At 32.4% G+C, this 20464-nt stretch overlaps 1 protein-coding gene across 3 annotated transcripts in view; it reads right to left on the reverse strand.

The window, feature by feature from the left end:
• SWT1 (SWT1 RNA endoribonuclease homolog) overlaps nt 1-20464 on the reverse strand; it is a 93106-nt gene that overhangs the window by 57658 nt on the left and 14984 nt on the right. For all 3 annotated transcript variants that reach the window (XM_060091140.1, XM_060091141.1, XM_060091142.1), the window contains exons 6-13: nt 19658-19717; nt 17954-18083; nt 16898-16999; nt 16304-16492; nt 10068-10161; nt 3386-3531; nt 1605-1768; nt 95-233 (exon numbers count right to left, since the gene is read on the reverse strand). In XM_060091140.1, the coding sequence (XP_059947123.1) occupies nt 95-233; nt 1605-1768; nt 3386-3531; nt 10068-10161; nt 16304-16492; nt 16898-16999; nt 17954-18083; nt 19658-19717 (1024 nt within the window). The remainder of the gene's footprint in view (nt 1-94; nt 234-1604; nt 1769-3385; nt 3532-10067; nt 10162-16303; nt 16493-16897; nt 17000-17953; nt 18084-19657; nt 19718-20464) is intronic.

Here is a 20464-nt window from a genome sequence, read left to right on the forward strand (position 1 = left end):
AATCTCTTATTAATTCATCTTCACATTCCATGGAGTATATCTATTAGTCTGACTTTAATACAACACTTCCAAAGACAAGATAAAAGATTCAAACCTTTAGAGAGATTTTCATATAGGCTTTCAACAGTTAAAAGCAAGTTCTTTTCCATAACTAATCCAAATACAGCCAACCAGTGTTTTCTAAAGCACTGTAATAAATGTTTTAGAGTCCATGGTGGTTTCAAGTACAGCACCTAGAAAAAAAGAGCACCATTGATTTACTTATTATTCTTATTATTTAAAAGTACCTATTTAGGAATTCCTACATATATTTCCAGGCAAAACATAGTTGAATTCTTTTTAAACTAAAAGATGTTTTATTAAACGCCAATCACAATCTTAAAATGCTAATTCCACTGCAAATTGCTTTTGTAAAATTCATATTAGTATTAATCCTTATAGCTTCAGAAACTATGTGTGCAAAAAGAAAACACAGTTCTAATCAGAAGAAGCATAGTTCTAATCAGCAAAAGTTGTCGATCTACTTTTCAACATGGTCACTTCTATGAGGAAATCAATCTATTTCATAAAACTAGAGAAAATACTCTATATAGAAAAAAATTGTCAACTATAATTGACACTTGCTACACTCTTGTAAAGACATGTTTACAAAGAAGATTGATCATTTAGTACTACAAGATGTCAGCACATCCTTTTTTGAATCGTTCATATGCAATGACTTTCCTAGACTCTATTATGAAATCTAATTTATGTCAACCTTCCTAGAAGAATCTGATCATTCTTCATCATCTTGGTTCAACACTTGATAATATAATCAAGCCACACTGGCAAATATTAGAGTCTCACTGAATATCGGGAAGAGATACAATTGATGGGAAACAAAGTTTCTCCTAATGATAAATGTGAATAGCAAACAAACATTAAACTAAAAAGGCCACTATTGCCAAATGTGGTGTTTTACTGATTGCAGAAAAGATGTGAACCTAAAGAAAATTCAAAATATTTTACTAATATCAAATTTATACTCTGATTCTCATATTTACATAAGTCAACATTTAACTTCTCTTTCTGAAAACATATTGCTAAGGTAATTCCCTATACTAGACATTTTGACTCAAATAAACTTAAAATGAGGTTTTCTGAATTCAATTTAAGCTCCATGAAGAGAATGTGTCTGATACACTGTAGACACACAATAATATTCGTTAACTGAAAAAAATGAATGATAAGATGTAGAGAACAAACGTATAGACACCAAGGGGGGAAGGGTGGGGTGGGGTGATGGTGGTGGTGTGAATTGGGAGATTGGGATTGACATGTATACACTAATATGTATAAAATAGGTAACTAATAAGAACCTGCTCTATAAAAATAAAATAAAATTCAAAAAAAATGAATGATAAAATATAGTCCTAATCTTTAGGAAATGCCCAACACTTAGCGTTCAAAGAGTTATTCCAAAATCTTCAAGAAAAAAATACAATGTGATGTAGATTATTACAATGAAGCTTACACATCTTTTATATAAGTAATATTTCTTAAAATAAGGTAATAAATCTTTAGCAATAAAAAGGAAATTTTCAACTAAGAGTTGAAATAATCACCTCCATCCAAAGGTTTCCAAAAGCAATTTTCATTTCTGTTTCTAGTATTGAAGATAAAGCTGTTCCAAGAGATTTTTCGAGATCAGATACAATGCTTTCAAGTAGAATGCATAGCTCAGAGTCTGTAGATTCCTCCTCACAGCTCTTCTCTAAAGGTGTTGCTTCTTTAAAACAAATAGTTACAGGCTTTATTTAGGACACTAATAGTAAATATTTTACATATATAATTAGTATTTAGCCATAAATAATAAACATTTAATGGATATAATTAGTATTCGATCCTAAAAAACAAATGAATACTTTATTTTTGAAACAGTATTCATGGGAGTTCCCTGGTGGCCTAGCGGTTAGTATTCCAGGCTTTCACTTGCCGTGGCCGGGGTTCAATCTGTGGTTGAGGAACTCCCGCAAGCCATGCGGCATGGCCAAAAATAAATAAATAAATAAATAAATAAATAAATAATTTTAAAAATAAAACAGTATTTAGAAACATTTATTTCCAGTATAGTTGTTTTAGACTCAACATAAATATATTACATTAGCAAAAGCTTTATCTTTTGACAAAAGGAGACGAAATGTTTTTACTAAAATAGAAATTGGAGAAATGTGTGTGATATTTTAACCAAAATTTAAATTTTATTATTTTCAAAAAAAGTAAAAATTAAAATAATGCTTTGCATCTATTTATAATAGAAAACCAAGAACTATGGATCAAAATGTGTTTTCTTCCAAAGATAATATATTCTTCTAATCGCAACTCATATCAATAAATTGCTTTGAAAAGACTAAAAGCTCTGACTTAACCACCTTTATTCCTCCCCCTTCTAAAGTAAGTTTTGATTATTTTAATTGATATTATTTCAATATAATTACTACTTTGACACCTGCAAACAACTGCAATTTCTTTATGGCAAAATTCAATGTATTAAGGGGCTTATCTCTACAAATACAAACCAAGGATTTAAAATGACAGTAATATAATGGGCAAACCAAACGCATGTTTCCCTTGAAAAACCATATACTAGAATATTCTGTTACTCCCTCTAAATGCCATTTTGAATATTATGACAAAAGAAATTTTATTATCAAAAAGGTCAAAGAAGTAGCATGTGATACATGAATACATAAAGCATATACATATGCTTTTAGAGACTTCAATAATTATTTTTCCCACAGAGGAAAATGGAGGGATATATTTTTAAATTATGTAAGATTTAATATATTTCAACAAATATCAAGCCATAGAACAGATTATTCTGGTGGAAAAAAAGAGATAAAACAGCAGTATTGCCTTTAGCTTTCTTAAATATTCGTTCAAATTAAAAAAATTTATTACTAGAGTCCTTCAAGTTTCTCTATTACTGAGTTTTTACTGTATTAATAGAAAGTTATGAATATGGAACTAATTTTTAAAATAAACTAAACATTTCTCTTTACCTCAAATGAATATTTCCTGTAGCTACTATTAAATTTAGAAGGTATACACTAAGGTAAAAAATATGATGCACACAGTGATTATAAATATATAAAAATGTATGTGAGTGTGCAGACAAAAATTCAAATTAATTTGTAAAAGTATATGTAGAAGGCAATAATGTTATATTTTCTCTTGGATTACCATTATAATATTCATTCATCTCTACCATTTGTGCCAGAAAATACTCCAAATAATGTTACTTTCAATGTACAAAATAAAAATTTACTATTAATTCCAACTGTTATCAATATTCTTAGTACATAAAATAAGATATATTTCTAATTATTTGTAGTAAGAATACTACCTGCTTTCAATTGTTGTTTAGATATACAAGGCTGATGACATACAACTGTGTTCAGAGATAAGTTTAATAATTCTGCACTCATTTCTTCTTTACTGAGTGACTTCACACCACTTATTAGGCCTTTGTTTCTTAAATTTCTATCATCCCTAAGGTTGGGTTAGGAGGAAAAAATATTTTATTTTTTATAAGATAAATCACATGGCAACTAAAAACACATGGAATCTAATCAGAGGTTGGTGATTCTCAGCATATATATTAACAAACGATAACAATATTTTTAATATAGAAGATAAATAAATATACACTAGAATCAAATCATCTGAGCTTTTGAGAATAATAATTATTATTATATATTGAATGTTTCCCAGGTACCAGGCACTGTTCTAAGCACTTTATATATATATCAATCCATTTAATTCTCACAACAAACCTCTTAGGTAGGAGTGGTACTAATTTTTATCCTCATTTCACACATAAGAAACTGAGGTATGGGAAGTCCCTGGGGGTCCACTGGTTAGGACTCCACGTTTTCATTGCTGAGGGCCTGGGTTCAATCCCTGGTCAGGGAAGCAAGATCCCACAAGCCATGCGGCATGGCCAAAAAAAAAAAGAAAGAAAGAAAGAAAGAAACCGAGGTATAAAAAGGTTAAGTAACTTGTCCAAAGTTATACCCAGGAAGTGGGAGATGGACTTGGACTTGAACACAAGAATATGATCATCCCAAGATAAACACAGAGAGCCATAATAAGATAAGTAATTTACACAGGGTAAGCAATTATAAATTTACTTAGAGTGAGCATAAGACAAGTGATGTGAATTTGCTATTTGCTGAAAGAGCAGTATGATTAGAGCATAGTGCATGAGACCAGTTTATGTGGCTACGGAGAAAGGCAAGAACATTAATAAATGGAAAGAGATTTAAGGGCTTCAATGGGGAAATGACATGATCAGATCTGTGTTTACCAAACTGTTGTTCTTGCAACTAGCAGGCTTCCAGCTTTTGTTAATGGCAGAGTAGCTTGGTCAGACTAACCCTTCCACAACAAGAATTAGAAAATCTGGACTAAAAGCAACAAAAAAAGACAACACCCAAAAACCCTATTTGAAGGCACTAGAAGGCAATCAAATGTAGGCAGAAGGTGGAGGGGAATCTACATTCAAGAAGCAGATGCTGCACTGTTAAGAGCTACAATTTTCTATCCTTTTGCCTGAGGGTATTCCCCAATTCATCAATGCCTTACAACAGAAAGCCACAGCCTTTATGGCTTGAAATGTCAGAAGGCACTGTTCAGGACCGGCCAGAGCATATAGAAAGTTAAGGGGGAACCTGAAGAAGGGAGGAAACCACAGAGAAGGTAAGTCCTAAAACCTGCGTATAAATTCTTCCCAGAAAAAAAAGCAACATACTGCCAAAAGACAAAGCAATCAACAGAACCAGACTCAGACATGACACAGATGTTGAAGCTATCTGATAGGAAATTTTAAATAATTTTGATTAATCTGTTACAGGCTCTAATGAAAAAGGTGAATAGCATGTAAAACCAGATGGAAATGAAGAATGCCTTCAGCAGGCTCCTCAACAGACTCAACACAAGTGAGGAAAGAAACAACATACATTAAGACAGGTCAAAAGAAATTATCCAAACTGAAGCAAAAAGAGAATAAAAGGTTAAAAAAATACATAAGAGCTGTTGGACAATATCAAATGGTCCAATATACATGCATGGATTAGTTGTCTACTGCTGTGTAACAATTAATCCCCAAAATTTAGCAGCTTGGAAAAACATTTATTATCTCACACAGCTTCTAAGAGTCAGGGATCTGAGAGTAGCTTGACTGAATGGTTCTGGCTCACGGTCTCTCACAAAGGTGAAGCATGCTATTGCCTGGGGTTGCAGTCATCTCAAGAATTTAATTGCTGCTCATTCATGTGGCTATAGGCAGGGAGTAGCCCTTCATTGGTTTTTGTCTGGAGGCTTCAGTTTCTCAGCATGTGGGCCTCTCCACAGGGCTCCTCACAGCACAAAGCTTGCTTCCCCACAACAAGTGATCCAAGAGAGATGGAAGAAACAAGAGTGCCCAAGAAGGAATTCCCAGTCTTTTCTAACCTAATCTAAGAAGTGACATACCATCGCTTCTGATGTGTGCTATCTGTCACACAGACAACCAATCCTGGTACAATGTAGGAAAGGACTACACAAGGGCATTAATACTAAGAGGCACAGGGAATTCCCTGGAAGTCCAGTGGTTAGGACTCTGCACTTCCACTGTAGGGGGCCTGGGTTCCATCCCTGGTCAGTGAACTAAGTAAGATCTCACAATGCAGTGCAGCCAAAAAAGAAAAAAACAAAAACAAACAAACAAACAATACTAAGAGGCAGGGATCACTGGAGTCATCATGGATGCTGACTACTACAATGTAATTCTGTCATACCAGAAGGAGAAAAGGAATGGGGCAGCAGAAATATCTGAAGAAATATTTGGCTGAGAATTTTCCAAAACTAAAAATGAACACCAAACCATAGATCCAAGAAACTCAGAGAATGTTAAGCAGGATAATGTCCTCTCCTCTACCACAAACAACTGGCCATAACTGCTAAAGACTGCTAAAACAAACTGCTAAAAAAACAAAAGACAAAGTCTTGAAAGCAACGAGAGGGAAAAAAAGACACATTACACACAGAGGAAAAAGACAACATTCACAGCAGACTTCTCATCAGAAACCAAACAAGCTAGAAGAAAATGGAGTGACACCTTTAAAATACCAGAAGAAAAAAAAAAAAAAATCAAACCAGAATTGTACATCCAGTAAAAATATCTTTCAAAAATAAATAAATAAATAAATAAATACACTATCAGACAAATAAAACCAGAAAATTCTCTGCTAACAGATTTAACATGTCAAAGAAAGTTGTTTGGGCAAAATGAATATGACCAGAAATCTGACACCAGACAGAAACTTGGATCCAAAAAAAGAAATGAAGAGTGCTAAAAATGGAATGCAAGATTAAAATATTCACTTTATTTTTAATTGCTTTAGATGGTAAATGGCTGAAGCAAAAATATTAGCAAAGTATTGTGTTTATTGTTTCTGTAAAAGTAAAATATATATATGACAATGATAGCAAAAACGGACAGGGGGAGAAATTCGAAGCATATTAAAATCCTTACAATACACATGAAGCAATATAATATTATTTAAAGGTAGACTTTGATCAAGTAAAGCTGTATATTATAAACACTGAAGTAACCATTAAAAAGTTTTTTCAAAAAGGTATAAAGTCAATAATGGAGATAAAATGGCACCACAATTAATCCAAGCAAAAAAAAAGGAAAAGGAAGAAAAGAATAGCTGAACAAACAGAAAATAATTAGCAAAATGGTAGATTCTGATCCAACCAATTAACTGTGAATAGTAGAACCTCATCAATTAAAAAGACAGAAATTGTCAGAATGGAAAAAAAGAAAAGTACCAACTACATGCTATCCACAAAATACTTACTTTAATATAAAGACACAGATAGGTTAAAAGTAAATGGATGAAAAAGATATACTATATAAATATTAAGCAAACAAAACTGGAGTAGTAATATTAATACTAAACAAAGGAAACTTCAGAACCAGGAATATTATCAGTAACAAAGTGAGACATTGTATAATGAGAAAGGTGTCAATTCACCAAGAAGACAATCCTAAATGTGTATGCCTCTGACTACAGAGCTTCATAATACATGAAATAAAACAAAGAGAACAGAAAGAAGTAAACAAATCCACAATTACAGCTGGGAATTTCATTACTCCTCTCTCAGTGATCACAGAACAAGTAGACAGATAATTAGTAAGGTTATAGAAGACATGAACAACACTATCAACAAAATTGACCTATTTAAAATTTATGGAATACTCTACCCACAAGAGCTGAATACATTCTTCTTAAGTGCACATAAAATATTCACCAAGTTAGACCTTATTCTTGGCCATAAAACAAAGTTTAACAAATTTAAAAGAATAGAAATCATATAAATTATGTTCTCAATTAATAACAGAATTAAAGAGCAAATCAGTAACAAAAGATAACCGGAAATTCTGAAAATATTTGGAATTAATTGCAACAAATATCTAAATAACTTATGGGTCAAAAAGGAAATTATAAGGAAAATTATAATTTTTTTTTTTTTTTTTTTTTTTGGCCATGCAGCATGGCTCCAGGATCTTAGTTCCCCGACCAGAGGTCGAATCCAAACCTGGGCCCTGGCAGTGAAAGCATTGAGTCCTAACCACTGGACGGACTGCCAGGGAATTCCTGAAAATTATAAAATATATTAAATTGAATGAAAATAAAAACACAACATATCAAAATTTGTGGAATGCAGCTAAAGCAGTGCTTAAAGGGAAATTTACAGCAGTCTCAAAAAATGGTCTAAAAAAAAAAAAAAATGGTCTAAGCGTCCACCTTAAGAAACTAGGAAAAGAGCACAAAAGGGGCATGAGAGTATTTTCTGGGGTAATGGAAATATTCTATGTTTCAAGAGGGATGTGGGCTACACCAGGGTATCCACTGTCAACACTGTATAGTTAAGATTTGGGCATTTTAATATTATACATTTTCCCTTAAAATAAAAAGAACTGTATAAAAATAATCATATAGGGGGACAGGGAGTAGATGGAAATATAGATAATAAAAGAATGGTAGAATCTTGATAATTGTTGTAACTGAGTATTTAGGAGTTTATTAACTCTTCTTCATTTTGAAAGTTGTTGAAAATCTTCATCACGTAACTTTTTAAAAATTAAAAATACCGTTATTACTTTTTGAAAAATACATGGAAAGTAAGTATTGAAGTAGAGAGCATAATGGGTCTTAGAGCAGAAAAGGAACAGGAAAAATAACATCACTTGACATCGGATGGTGGCAGAGTAGACAAAGAAAAGAAGACCATACAAGACCTGCTATTTAACTGGATATAGATTACGAAGGAAAGGCAGGAATCAAAAATGACTCCTAGGTTTCTGGCTTTAGCAAATGGGTGGAAGATGGCACTTTTTATTCAGATGGAGAACAGTTTAGAAGGAAAGATCAGGAGTTCATTTTTGGAGATGGTGGGTTCCAGATGTCTATGAGACATCCAAACAGAGATATCAAATAAGTAGATGAATATACTAGTCGAGACTTTAGAAGAGAGATATGGACTGGAGATATTAACTGGGGGTTGCTGGCCCATAGTTAGGATGGTAAATGTGAGTAAAGCACTTAGAATGAGGTATAGTATATAGTGTTTATAGAAGGGTTCTCCTAATCACCGTTGTTATTAATATTAATTATTATAATCATCATCCATTTAAGTAATATAAATGTATCCTCACATTAAGTATGTGTGACTTAACACAGTATGATTACCACACTTTATAGGAAAAAATAAAAATATAAAACAGGCTCACCTGATGATGTCAGTTAAAAGTAAAGTCTGACTACAAATTTTCATTTCACTAAAAACTGTTACATCTGTTAATTCCAAAACAGTGACTGCAGAAATAATGGAGAACTGATAAAATCTCACCAATTTAATTTTCATTCTAAGTTGAACTAAAAAAATAATAATTATATAAAAATTATCTCTCAATTTTAGTTTATCTCAAATTCAAAATGATTAACATATTACTAATTCTATTTCAGCCTTCAACAAACTCCAACATGATACCTTATGTCCTAGATTAAAAAATAATTTGAAACTAGAGATAGAAATCTCTAATATTTCCTTTAATATAAAAAAATAACATTATCTTTGAACACAGCTAAAATGATAATTGACCAAGCCCCCTTACAAGAAAATCTTATGGCTATTCATTTCTATAATCACTCCATTTCAGAGAACCTAGGCATGATCATGAAGCTGTAAAAAGCCCATTTTTCAGTGAATACAATTCAGACTAAAACTGCAAATTAAAGTTGCTCTTATCAGTTCCTTTAAAGCCTTTTCTTATACATGATGAATACAATTTTGCTTAACATTATGATACTTTTACCTTAGAACTAAGTTATGAATACATTAGTTGGGAATGGAGGAATGGAATGAGGAAGGGAGGAGGAGGAAAAAACTCTTACTGAGATAATTTTATGTGCTAGGCACTCTTCTAAGTCATATATATATATTTTCTGACTAAATACTCACAATAACCTTATAAAGGCAGGTATTATTATCCTCCCTATATTTTACACATGAGGAAACATTAGGCAACTTTCCAAGGTCACAAAGCTGATTAAGTGGTAGATCCAAAATTCCAACTCTAACTCTATCACAGGCATCAAGGATATAACTGCAACATAACTTAGCCCTTCTCCACAAATTAATTAATTAGTTAATTAACTCTCCTGCCTCATGACCAAAAATGTCAGATTTTTATTTCTATTTTGGGGGGATGTTAAATTGACTTTCCCTGCTTTTTCAAAAGTTTTCTAAATATCAAATAACTTAAGTTGAAATGAAACCATGAGATTCAAATCTCATTCTTCTATAGCTTGCACATTATAAGAATATGAGATATAACTGAATATACTTACTGGCAGATTTAGAAAAGTATGTATGTTTTTCATCTTGTTATGGGGGACACAGTATGATTTTTAAAAATTCTTTAATATAAATCACTATTTTTAAAAAAAGAGTAAAATGATCATGAAACTCACGTGCACAAAATAACAAGAGAACAAGGGAATAATTCTTGGTACTGAAGACAGCATTTTAATACACGATCATCATTGTTCTCATCACTCAATCCATCTGCAAATTTAGTAAAAGCAACAATCAATAAGCACACTAAAAATCTGGGAACTGTATGAAGAATCTAGGCCTTATTTACAAATCAAATCATCTATAAGAAAGAAAACTTTTTAAATAAGAAGAGGAAGATAAGACACAACAAAAACAATGCCTTGAAAATTCTGGATCTAGAATTCAGGCAGCATATAGTTGTGGGTTTAATAAACTGATTAGTTTGCTACTATCAGTAAAATGGAATAGGATATGCCTATTAATAAACCCAATGGAAAAATCTGATCAGTAGGTTAAATGCCATATTAGAAACCAAAAGCTACAAATCTAGTCTCAGTTCAGTCACTTAGTAACTTAACATAAGTAAATTATATGATTACATCATGCTTAAAATTAACAACTTAAAAGAGGTCTGTAAAATTATAAGCAACTGTTCTGCCAGCAACAGAACCACTTTCATGTGTCTGCTTTTTCTTAAACTCTAAGCAATAACATTTAGAGAGAGATGTACAGGAGAAGGCAACACAGGCGCTAGGCAGAGAATACAAAAAGTAATTTCTAACAAATGCTAATATGTGGCTGACAGAGTGTCCTCTAGCATTCTCCAAGCCTTAAAGCATGTAGTAAGTTTGTTTTTTTGTGAAAATAATGTAATGTGTAGGAATAGGACCAAAGACAGCATTTCTTATAAGTCCTTACACTACCTGCCTCAGAACTCCCTGGGGTACTTACCCAGACCCATTTCTGGAAAAGAATCTTTGGAGCCTGGACCCAAAGATTGATTTAAGCCTTTGGCAACTCTCTTACACACTGAAATTCAAGATGTACTGGACAGTGAGCCTCAACTTTGTTCCCAGATTATAACCTTTCTTCCCCTCAATTTTTAGCCTACAGTTACTTAGTCCTCTAAACTTTCAAATTAGAAAATTCATTCATGCATTCAGTAAATATTTATATAGGGTCTAATTTGTACCAGGTGCCTATGCTAGGTAATTGGACATTCAAAAGACAAGTTCTTTGTGGTCTCACAATCTCGTGGTGAAATCTAGACAGAACTCAACTGATCTCACAGCATGAGCCTTAGCGAGATGTGATTCAGTTCTTTAATCAGACAACAAGCCAGATAGACAGACATATATTATAGCAGTCAATTTTCCTTCTTTTAGCTCACAAATACCACAATAATGCAAAATGGGCAGCTCAAAATCACTGGTTAACTTTAGTAACTCAATTTGACCAAAAAAAGGATGTTTAAAGGCTACAGTACATGCTCTAAAGGTATCAAAGTTCAAGGTTACCTGTTCTGTCATTTTTTCTAGGACACATGGGCTTGGAAGATATACCTAAAACTACAAGAATATTCATGAAATATTTTATCAACAAATATTTTTGAGCACCTGCTCAGGTACTATTCAAAAGTGAACAAAACAGACTCTGAAAACAGACTGATCTGGGTTTGAATCCCTGCTTTCCCACATACTGGACATGTAATAATGGACAAACTGCTTAACAGGATGATTAAATGAGAAAATTTATATGAAACACTTGGCCCAATATATGCTTATATCATGTGTTCCTTAAGTAGCATATATATATTACTTAAGACTCAGCTTAAATGGCACTTAAACAGCAACGACCACTACTCACATTCAATACCAAAATAAGTTCTGTATAAATTATAGTTAATATAATTTTTAACATTTAATAGAATTAAAGCTTCTCAACAGCAGGCCTTGTATGTCTCATTCACTGCTGCAGCCTCAACACTTAGAAGTGTCTGGTACAAATATTTGGCAGATAAATGATTCAACAAAAATATAATAAAAGAAAATATAAAAATGATGGAACAAATGTCTCATGTGGGAGGGGTCAGATAACTTTATTTTTGCTTTTAATTATTTTTATCTAATTATAAAAATAAAATAATTATAGAAAATCTAGAAAATTCAGCAAATATTAAGAAAATTAAAATAACTCATAATTCCATCAGCTCAATATTACCAATATCCACCATCTATAAGTATACACGCATAATCTAAGAAATTTGGGATTGTACTTCATATTCTTTTAAATCCTATTTTTGTTTTTTATTCTTTTTGCAAGTTAAAGTGAGTCTATTAGTGTCAGCCCTAATCCAATAGGACTTTGTATTCTTATTAAAAAGGGGAAATTTGGAGACAGATGTGCACAGAGAGAAGACGATGTGAAGAGACATAGGGAGAAGATGGCCATCTATAAGACAAGAAGAGCAGTTTGGAACAGATCCTTCTCTCAAAGCCCTCAGAAGGAAACAACCCTGCTGACACACTGATTTTAGACTTCTAGCCTTCAGAACTGAGACAAATTTCTAAGTGGTTTTTTGTATTAATTTTTTATAGATTCCATATATAAGTGATGTCATATGATATTTGTTTTTCTCTAACTTAATCTAAGAAATTTGGGATTGCACTTTATATTCTTTTAAATCTTATTTTAATATCACACGTCATTAACATTTTTCAAAATACAATATTCTCTCATACGGCTACATCATTATACGTAACTTCTCCAATTGTTAGACAGTCAGATTGTTTCCAATTTTTTTGCTGCAGAAATCATGCTGTGAGGAACATTATTTATATAAATCACTGTGAGCACCTCTGATTATTTCTTTAAAATAATTTCTAGAAAGAGAACCACCTCTTTTGGCTTCTTAATACACACTAATAAATTGCTCTCCTGAAAAGTTACTAATTTATATTCCCAATGCACTGAGCACTGTGTTCCTATCAAGTGCTGGGAAGGAGTAGCTTTCTAAACATAGAAGCAATAAAAAAAAAACAACAAAGGAAAAAGTGAAAGATATAAACTAAAACTTTATACATGAGAAATTAACAATATTAAAAACAGCAAACAGACAGGAAAATATTTGCCTTGAACAAAGGACTGACTAGTTGTACTTCTTCTTTTGTGAATTCCCTATTAATAATCTATGTCCATTTAGGGGAAAGGGATTTTTAGTTTTTCTAATCAATCTGTATAACCTTCTCATGTAAAAGGACACAAAAGAATTATCCCCTATTCCCGACCATAAATCATTAAGTAATATATTAGCTCAACCAATCTTCACAACCATTTTTTTCAGGGGGAGGTCATTTCCCCCCATTTCATTTACTCAGTTTCCTCACCTTTAACTTTCCCTAGGTCAGCTTATAAACCCAGGTCAATCACATTTCAAATCCTATTCTCTTCTCACAATAATGCATACTACATCAAATAAACACAATTTTGAAAAGAGTAAGGACAACACTAAAATTACGGTCAACTAAGGCTATTTTAACACGGACTATCTGCATTCAGTTTGTGGCATTTTTCTTTTTTTTAATGGAAAATGCTTGTCTAAAAAAATACATTGTTATAATACTGGGATTACATAAAAGAAAATAATACAGCAAGATAAGCAATTATTAGAGTTAGTGGCAAATGTACTACACAGATATAAAGTGTAAAGACTGTTTTGTTCTTGCTTTTCTCCAAGCAAGTACTTTAATTTCACTCAATAATCCTGAATTAAGTTTTTTCATAAGAATTTCAATTTACCATTAGAATATAAAATATAATTTTACTATGATAAACATGACTAAGGATATTGCTAAAGGATATCATAAAATCACTATCAACAGACTAAATGTATTGAGTACATTAGATTTTATATAAAGAATGTTTTAAATAATCAGTTTGACAGATAACAATAATACAGTGAAACAAATACAGGATTTATCTGACACAGAGAATTACACAAATAATCTATCTACAGCCTTATAACTAAAAGCGCAATTTAACAAAACAAAGATCAAATAATACCAATTTAAGTTTTAAAGTGAAATATGGATTTCAAGGAAGACCCAGAAATTGAAGCAGCACAGAAGTTTGAGACCACTACTATGATTTATCCTCCTTAATAACCCAAAAAGCATAGACTGAAGAAGTCAAAGTATCAAAAAAGCACATAAAAATGAAAAATCAAAAGAAACATAACAAGCATCTATAAATAATAAATGAGGCCAAAATATCTACTCTAAAATTAGCTCTTCTAAAATAAGTCTCAAAGTCAACCTATTGAAGAGAGAGATATTCCATTTAGGACAAGTTCTTAACATCTCTATGTCTCAATTTCCTCATCAATAAAATGGATCTAAAAAGAATTTATCTTCCACAAGTACTATAAGGTTTGAATGAGATATTGGCTGTAAAGCACTTAGAAAAGGGTCTGGAGAGTAATGGCCACGTAAGTGTTGTCTATTATTATCATCATCTATATAATTATATAATAAAACACAATTTGTATCAACTAACAAAGAAAAACAATAAAAGATTAAGAGTAAAAAAAATTCCCACCTCTTCTTAAGGATTGGGGTTTTACTGAAATGATGGTTTAGATCAGAGGTTTTGTTAACTGCATGGCTGTTTTTTTAAAAAGTCCTATCTGTTAGCAATACATATCAAAGTACTACAGGAGTTCCAGGAGTTGGGGAAGAAGGGGAAAAGGAAATGAGAGAATAAACAAGAATGACAAAATGTTGAGAATCACTGAAAATGAGTGAGAGGTACATAGGGATTCATTATATTATATTATATTATACTGCATTTGAAAGTTTTCATAACGGAAAGTAAAAAAAAAAAAAAGACCATCTAAGGTGTTCAATTTAATATAATGTGTTTTTAATTTTAATATTTTTAATATTTTCTTAACTCTAATAAGTGACTTTTTTTTTTAGTGGTTTCCTTTAAAAGCTCTTAAACAGCACATGATGTTCCTACTGAAAATGCATAAACATTGTATTTGGAATATACTAAGAGCTAATAAATATTTGTAAAGGGAATAAATAAAGGAATTAATGGGAGAGGCCCTTTCTCTTCAAAGATTTAAGACTAGACAGCTATGCCAAAAGCCTTCTCAGGGTTAATTTCATGATTAGGTTCATCTAAAGATGAATTCTTTCATATCCTATGGTAAATATGGATACAATAGACAACATAAATCCATATTTAAAATAATATAAATCTACATATACAAATATTTCTGAGTTGGAAAGAAACCAATTTTTAAAGAATGAAATATGTCCTCTAAATGTATGTATAAACTCTGCAGAGGCAACAGTCTCACTTTACACACAGATCTTTTTCCAAATAGTTATATAAAACATGAAGAACAAGGGGTGGGATAGGGAGGGTGGGAGGGAGACGCAAGTGGGAGGAGATATGGGGATATATGTATATGTATAGCTGATTCACTTTGTTAGAAAGCAGAAACTAGCATACCACTGTAAAGCAATTATACTCCAATAAAGATGTTAAAAAAAAATTTTTTAAATAAAAAATAAAATAAAAACATGGGGGCTCCCCTGGTGGCGTAGTGGTTAACAGTCTGCCTGCCGATGCAGGGGACGTGGGTTTGGGGCCTGGTCTGGGAGTATCCCACCTGCCGCAGAGCAACTGGGCCCGTGAGCCACAATTACTGAGCCTGCGTGTGCGATGAAGAGTGGCCCCTGCTTGCCACAACTAGAGAAAGTCCTTGCACAGAAACGAAGACCCAACACAGCCATAAATAAATAAATTAAATAAATAAAATTTGTATTAAAAAAATAAAAACATGAAGAACATACTTAGGTTCTAAGATTTTTAAATGACTAAAAAAAAAAACTAATACGGAAAAAAAATCAGGAGAAAATCTATAGACCTCTATAATAAAAATACCTCCTTATTACAGGTTCTGACAAACCAGAGGAAAACAATGCCTGCCTCTGCATTTTATTAACTGCATGCAGTGATGATTAGAAACATAGATCAATCACTGGCCTCATCACTCAACACGGTATTTTAAAAAAAGAATCCAAAGTACTGTAATATAGACAACTATGCATACAGAACTATACAGTCACTCTCTGTGAAATATGGACATAACCTAAGAAGGTCTAGGAGAAGCAGAAAAATAAAAATCAAAGGTCTCCAAACAAAGCCTAACAGAATATGCCAAAGCATCACTATGCCCTGCCATTTCACACTGTAATACTGCTAATTTTTTTTAAAGTTCTGCACCATTTCCCTTCATTAATGAGTCAGCACCCAAACAAATCTTAATCAGGAAGCACCCTGAGAGAACAATACTTACAAAGTTTTTGCGATGCAAGTTGTATTGACTGACCCCATAGCTTTCCATCTTGATTTTTGAGACTGTCATTGATGAAATGAACTGCAGGTATAGCTTTGTGCTGGGCATGTTTCAGGAATTTTCCTGCCTTCATACGATCCAGCTCTTGCACAACAACCCAGGGAATTATTAACACAAGCCTGTCAAAGCCTAAAAAATAAAAAGATTCCTTAGACGTCAACAAATATATATTGAGCTACTAAATCAAACTGCTATAGGAGAATTAAAAGTTTTAAAGAAATTCACAATCTAAATGAAGAGATAATAGAGAAAAATAGGAACTAAAATCAGATATAAGTGTCAAGAGAATGTTACAAAAATAAATACTACTGGAAATCACAGAAGAGTAAGTTTAGAAGCTAGGTTAACCTGTAAAGGCTTTTTTTTTTTTTTTAAACTTAAGTTGATTGTGCTTCATATATATATACACACACATACTTAACAGCATATCCAAATGGAAATAAGTTTGTGGGGGGAAAATACCCACATCACTGTTAATATAAAGTATCAACTCAAATAAGAAAATTAGAATCAGTAAATATGTTCTATAAATACCTGAGATTTCTGTTGTCTTCAAAATTCTAACAAATTTGAGATGATTCATCAGTATATTTGTGTCAACAACAATTAAAAGCTTTTTGTCTGAAGCAGTATTTGCTAGAGAAAAAGAGCAAAGTGAGGATTTCATGACATTTGATAACAGACTTGTATAACAACTACAATTTTGATATCACAGAACTTTGATAGCATTCTTAAGGCAGTACTTTAGACAATAAAAACAAAAATGCATTTACTCCAATTCTTAAGAGAAAGAACAGTAATCAGTGTTTAATTATCCACCAGTAGAATATTGTATATTGCTTACAGGTGGATTTTAACTCAAATTAACTTGCACCAGCAGTAACTATGTTGCCAAACCCTGTACTCTATCACTGGTAGTTATGTACTTAGGAATCATAAGCTAATTTTAATGTACTCTGAAATACAACTGAAAAAACAAATATGTGTAAATGAAAGAAAAAAGATAATACTAGCACAGTTATTTCATAGGGTCATGTGAGGAACAGGTAAGTTGATGCATAGGAAAACACTTAATAAATTGAAAAATCCAATGTGAATGTAACATAGCATTACTATTTTTACAAATACAATTCAAAACAGTATACTAACATATTTTGGGTAATATCTATTATTATCTTCTCCAAGGAGTGAGAATAATCACAATTTTACTCTATAAATAAGAAATCCATGAATATAATACCTTTGAGCAATTTGCATTATTTCTGATCAGTGCTTTACAAAGCTGAAATTGTTAAAAGTTATGATTAAGAGCAAGAATAAAAGACAGCTCATAACTCTGATTACTGCCCCTTGGCAAAAGGAGAAAGAGAAAATATGTCTAACTGCTTAATAATGTGAGATATATAAAGCAAATGATGATAAGACAAATCGTAGACCTGATTCCTGTAGCTAAAAGAAATATACTTTATTATTTCAAATAAGCACATCTTAACATTTTTCCTCTAAATATTATAAAAATTGAATGTCGGCACATTAATTCTTAAGAAAATATAGGAGATCATAAAACTGTCATATGCATATAGGACATACCAGAAGAGGAATGTACATCATCTTCCACCAAGTCAATCTCCATACTTGTTAACTCTCCAGAAGGTGGAACCACAGGTAAATCCACACTTTTTCCCACACGTGCAGCGTGAAGCTCTTCTACAATCTGCATCTAAATTGCAAAAGACCCGCAGTAAAATATTTTGAATTATTTTCTCTGCAGATTAATAAGAGAAAAAAGCAATTAATTCTTAATTAATTCACTTAATATGAGATAGTTTGTGGAAAGAAAAATATTTACAAAAATATGAAAGCCACATGATAAAAGAATACAGATTTATAAACATACACAAGGTTTCTAATATAGCTCTTCTCTTCTTACTTTATTATTTCTGCAAACTTAGGCAAGCATATTATTTAACAACCATGGGTCTCAGTTTATCTACACAATAGGAATATTAAATATCTGTATCCTTTTAGTATCCTTCGTAAGGATTAAATGCAATAATGTGAAGAACCTCACCCAGAGCCCAGTACAAAACAGACTTCCAAAACAAGTTAATTCTCATTCCCATTCTCACTTCAAACTATTTTAGGAGCCAAATATGTTTTTATCTGGATGATGAGCACTTTTCCTAAGAGTTCTAAGATTGTTTATGAACCATCAAAAACTGAAATCCAGATCTTAATACCTTTCTCACTTCAGGGAAGTAGTTCCCTGATGTATTCTGATGCAAAGAAATTAATCTAACTTTAGAGCAGAGGTGAGAAATCTTTCTTCTATCAAGGGGCATTGATCCAAAAGACATAAAAGTATAACTGACTGTCACAAATAAAAAGCAATCAGTATGTTTTTAAAGTCTCCTTTAAATAGAAAAACACAAAGTGTTCTATGAATCTAATTTTAATTTAGAAGCAGGGAAGATAAAATTGTATGCAATAATTCTATGAGGTTCAACCAAGAGATTCTAGCTGAGAAATGAAGCAACAGGTAAAAAATAAATATGTATGTGCCCTCATTTTCATTGAACAAATGTTCATCTTGTTGCTAATTAGAAAAATGAGGCAAAACATGCTAATATCATACTGCATTTTGGCAAGCCAAGGCATAAGCATGCAAAAACATAACATTAATTTAAAATTCACGTAACTTGTGGGCCACAGGCTCCATGCTCTTTATTCAAAACAGATTAGAGGGGCTTCCCTGGTGGCGCAGTGGTTGAGAATCTGCCTGCCAATGCAGGGGACACGGGTTCGAGCCCTGGTCTGGGAAGATCCCACATGCTGCGGAGCAATTGGGCCCGTGAGCCACAACTACTGAGCCTGCGCATCTGGAGCCTGTGCTCGGCAACAAGAGAGGCCACAACAGTGAGAGGCCCGCACACCGCAATGAAGAGTGGACCCCGCTCGCCGCAACTAGAGAAAGCCCTCGCACAGGAACGAGGACCCAACACAGCCCAAAATAAATAAATAAATTAATTAATTAATTAATTTTAAAAAAAAGATACTCTGTCAAAACAGATTAGAGGTTATTAGAAAAAAAGCCCAAAAGGTGATAAAGTAAATGTAAATACTTCTCCAAATAGTTTTTCATGGCTTCATAAAAACTTACGTATTGAATTAGGCAGAGACATCCTGTTATTTTCATACTATCAAGGTTTTTATACTCATTATATTTTATTGAAATAGGAACCCTTTGACTTAATTTCATTAAAAATATTCAAAGTAAATAAATATATCAGTAACCTCTTGATCTGTATCTTGAATACTTTCAAGTGACACTGAAGAACATGGTGCTTCAAAACTCTGAAATGAAAAGTAATTTTATTAGTTACGAAGCATATACCTAGAGTAAGGTTTTTCAACCTTGGCACTACTGACATTTGGGATCAGGTAATTCTTTGTTTTGGGGGCTATCCTATGCGTTGTAGGATGTTTAGAAGTATCTCTTCCCTCTACCCACTAGATACCTACCCACTCCCAACCTTGACAATCAAAAATGTCTCCATTCCTTTGCCCAAGCAATTTCAGTGGAGTAATAGAGATAAAATCTGATTGTAAATGGAGTTGAAGAGAAAAGGATTTATACTTCAGTTTAAAGACAAGTAAACTATGTTGTTTGGGGGTACATACTTAAACAGTCACAATAAAAAGAAAAACAATGAACTGAAAAAAAAAAGTCTCCATCAAGTCAGTTGCCAAATGCCCCCCTAAGAGGCAAAACTGCCCCCAGATGAAAAATTGCCCCTAGTATAGAAAAGCCTCATTCTATTAAGTTATGAAACATAGTAGAAATTCTTTAGGGTTTACTCATCTATATATATACATTCCTAAAAATAGTCATATTCTAGGATAAAACATGTCACCCTAAGAAACAGAACAACCATAGCAAAGGTAAAAACAGCTGGCCTTTGGTGGTGGGAAATTTTTATCCAGGAGTAAATGAGCCATTTATAAAAGTGACATAACAAAACAAAGGGAACTTGAAGATTATTATATGGCTGAGGGAGGAAAAGCTGAAAAATGTTATCATTTATGGGTGTTTTATTTTTT

This window comes from Mesoplodon densirostris, chromosome 2 (genome assembly GCF_025265405.1).
Source record: "Mesoplodon densirostris isolate mMesDen1 chromosome 2, mMesDen1 primary haplotype, whole genome shotgun sequence".
In the NCBI taxonomy this organism is placed as follows: Eukaryota; Metazoa; Chordata; class Mammalia; order Artiodactyla; family Ziphiidae; genus Mesoplodon; species Mesoplodon densirostris.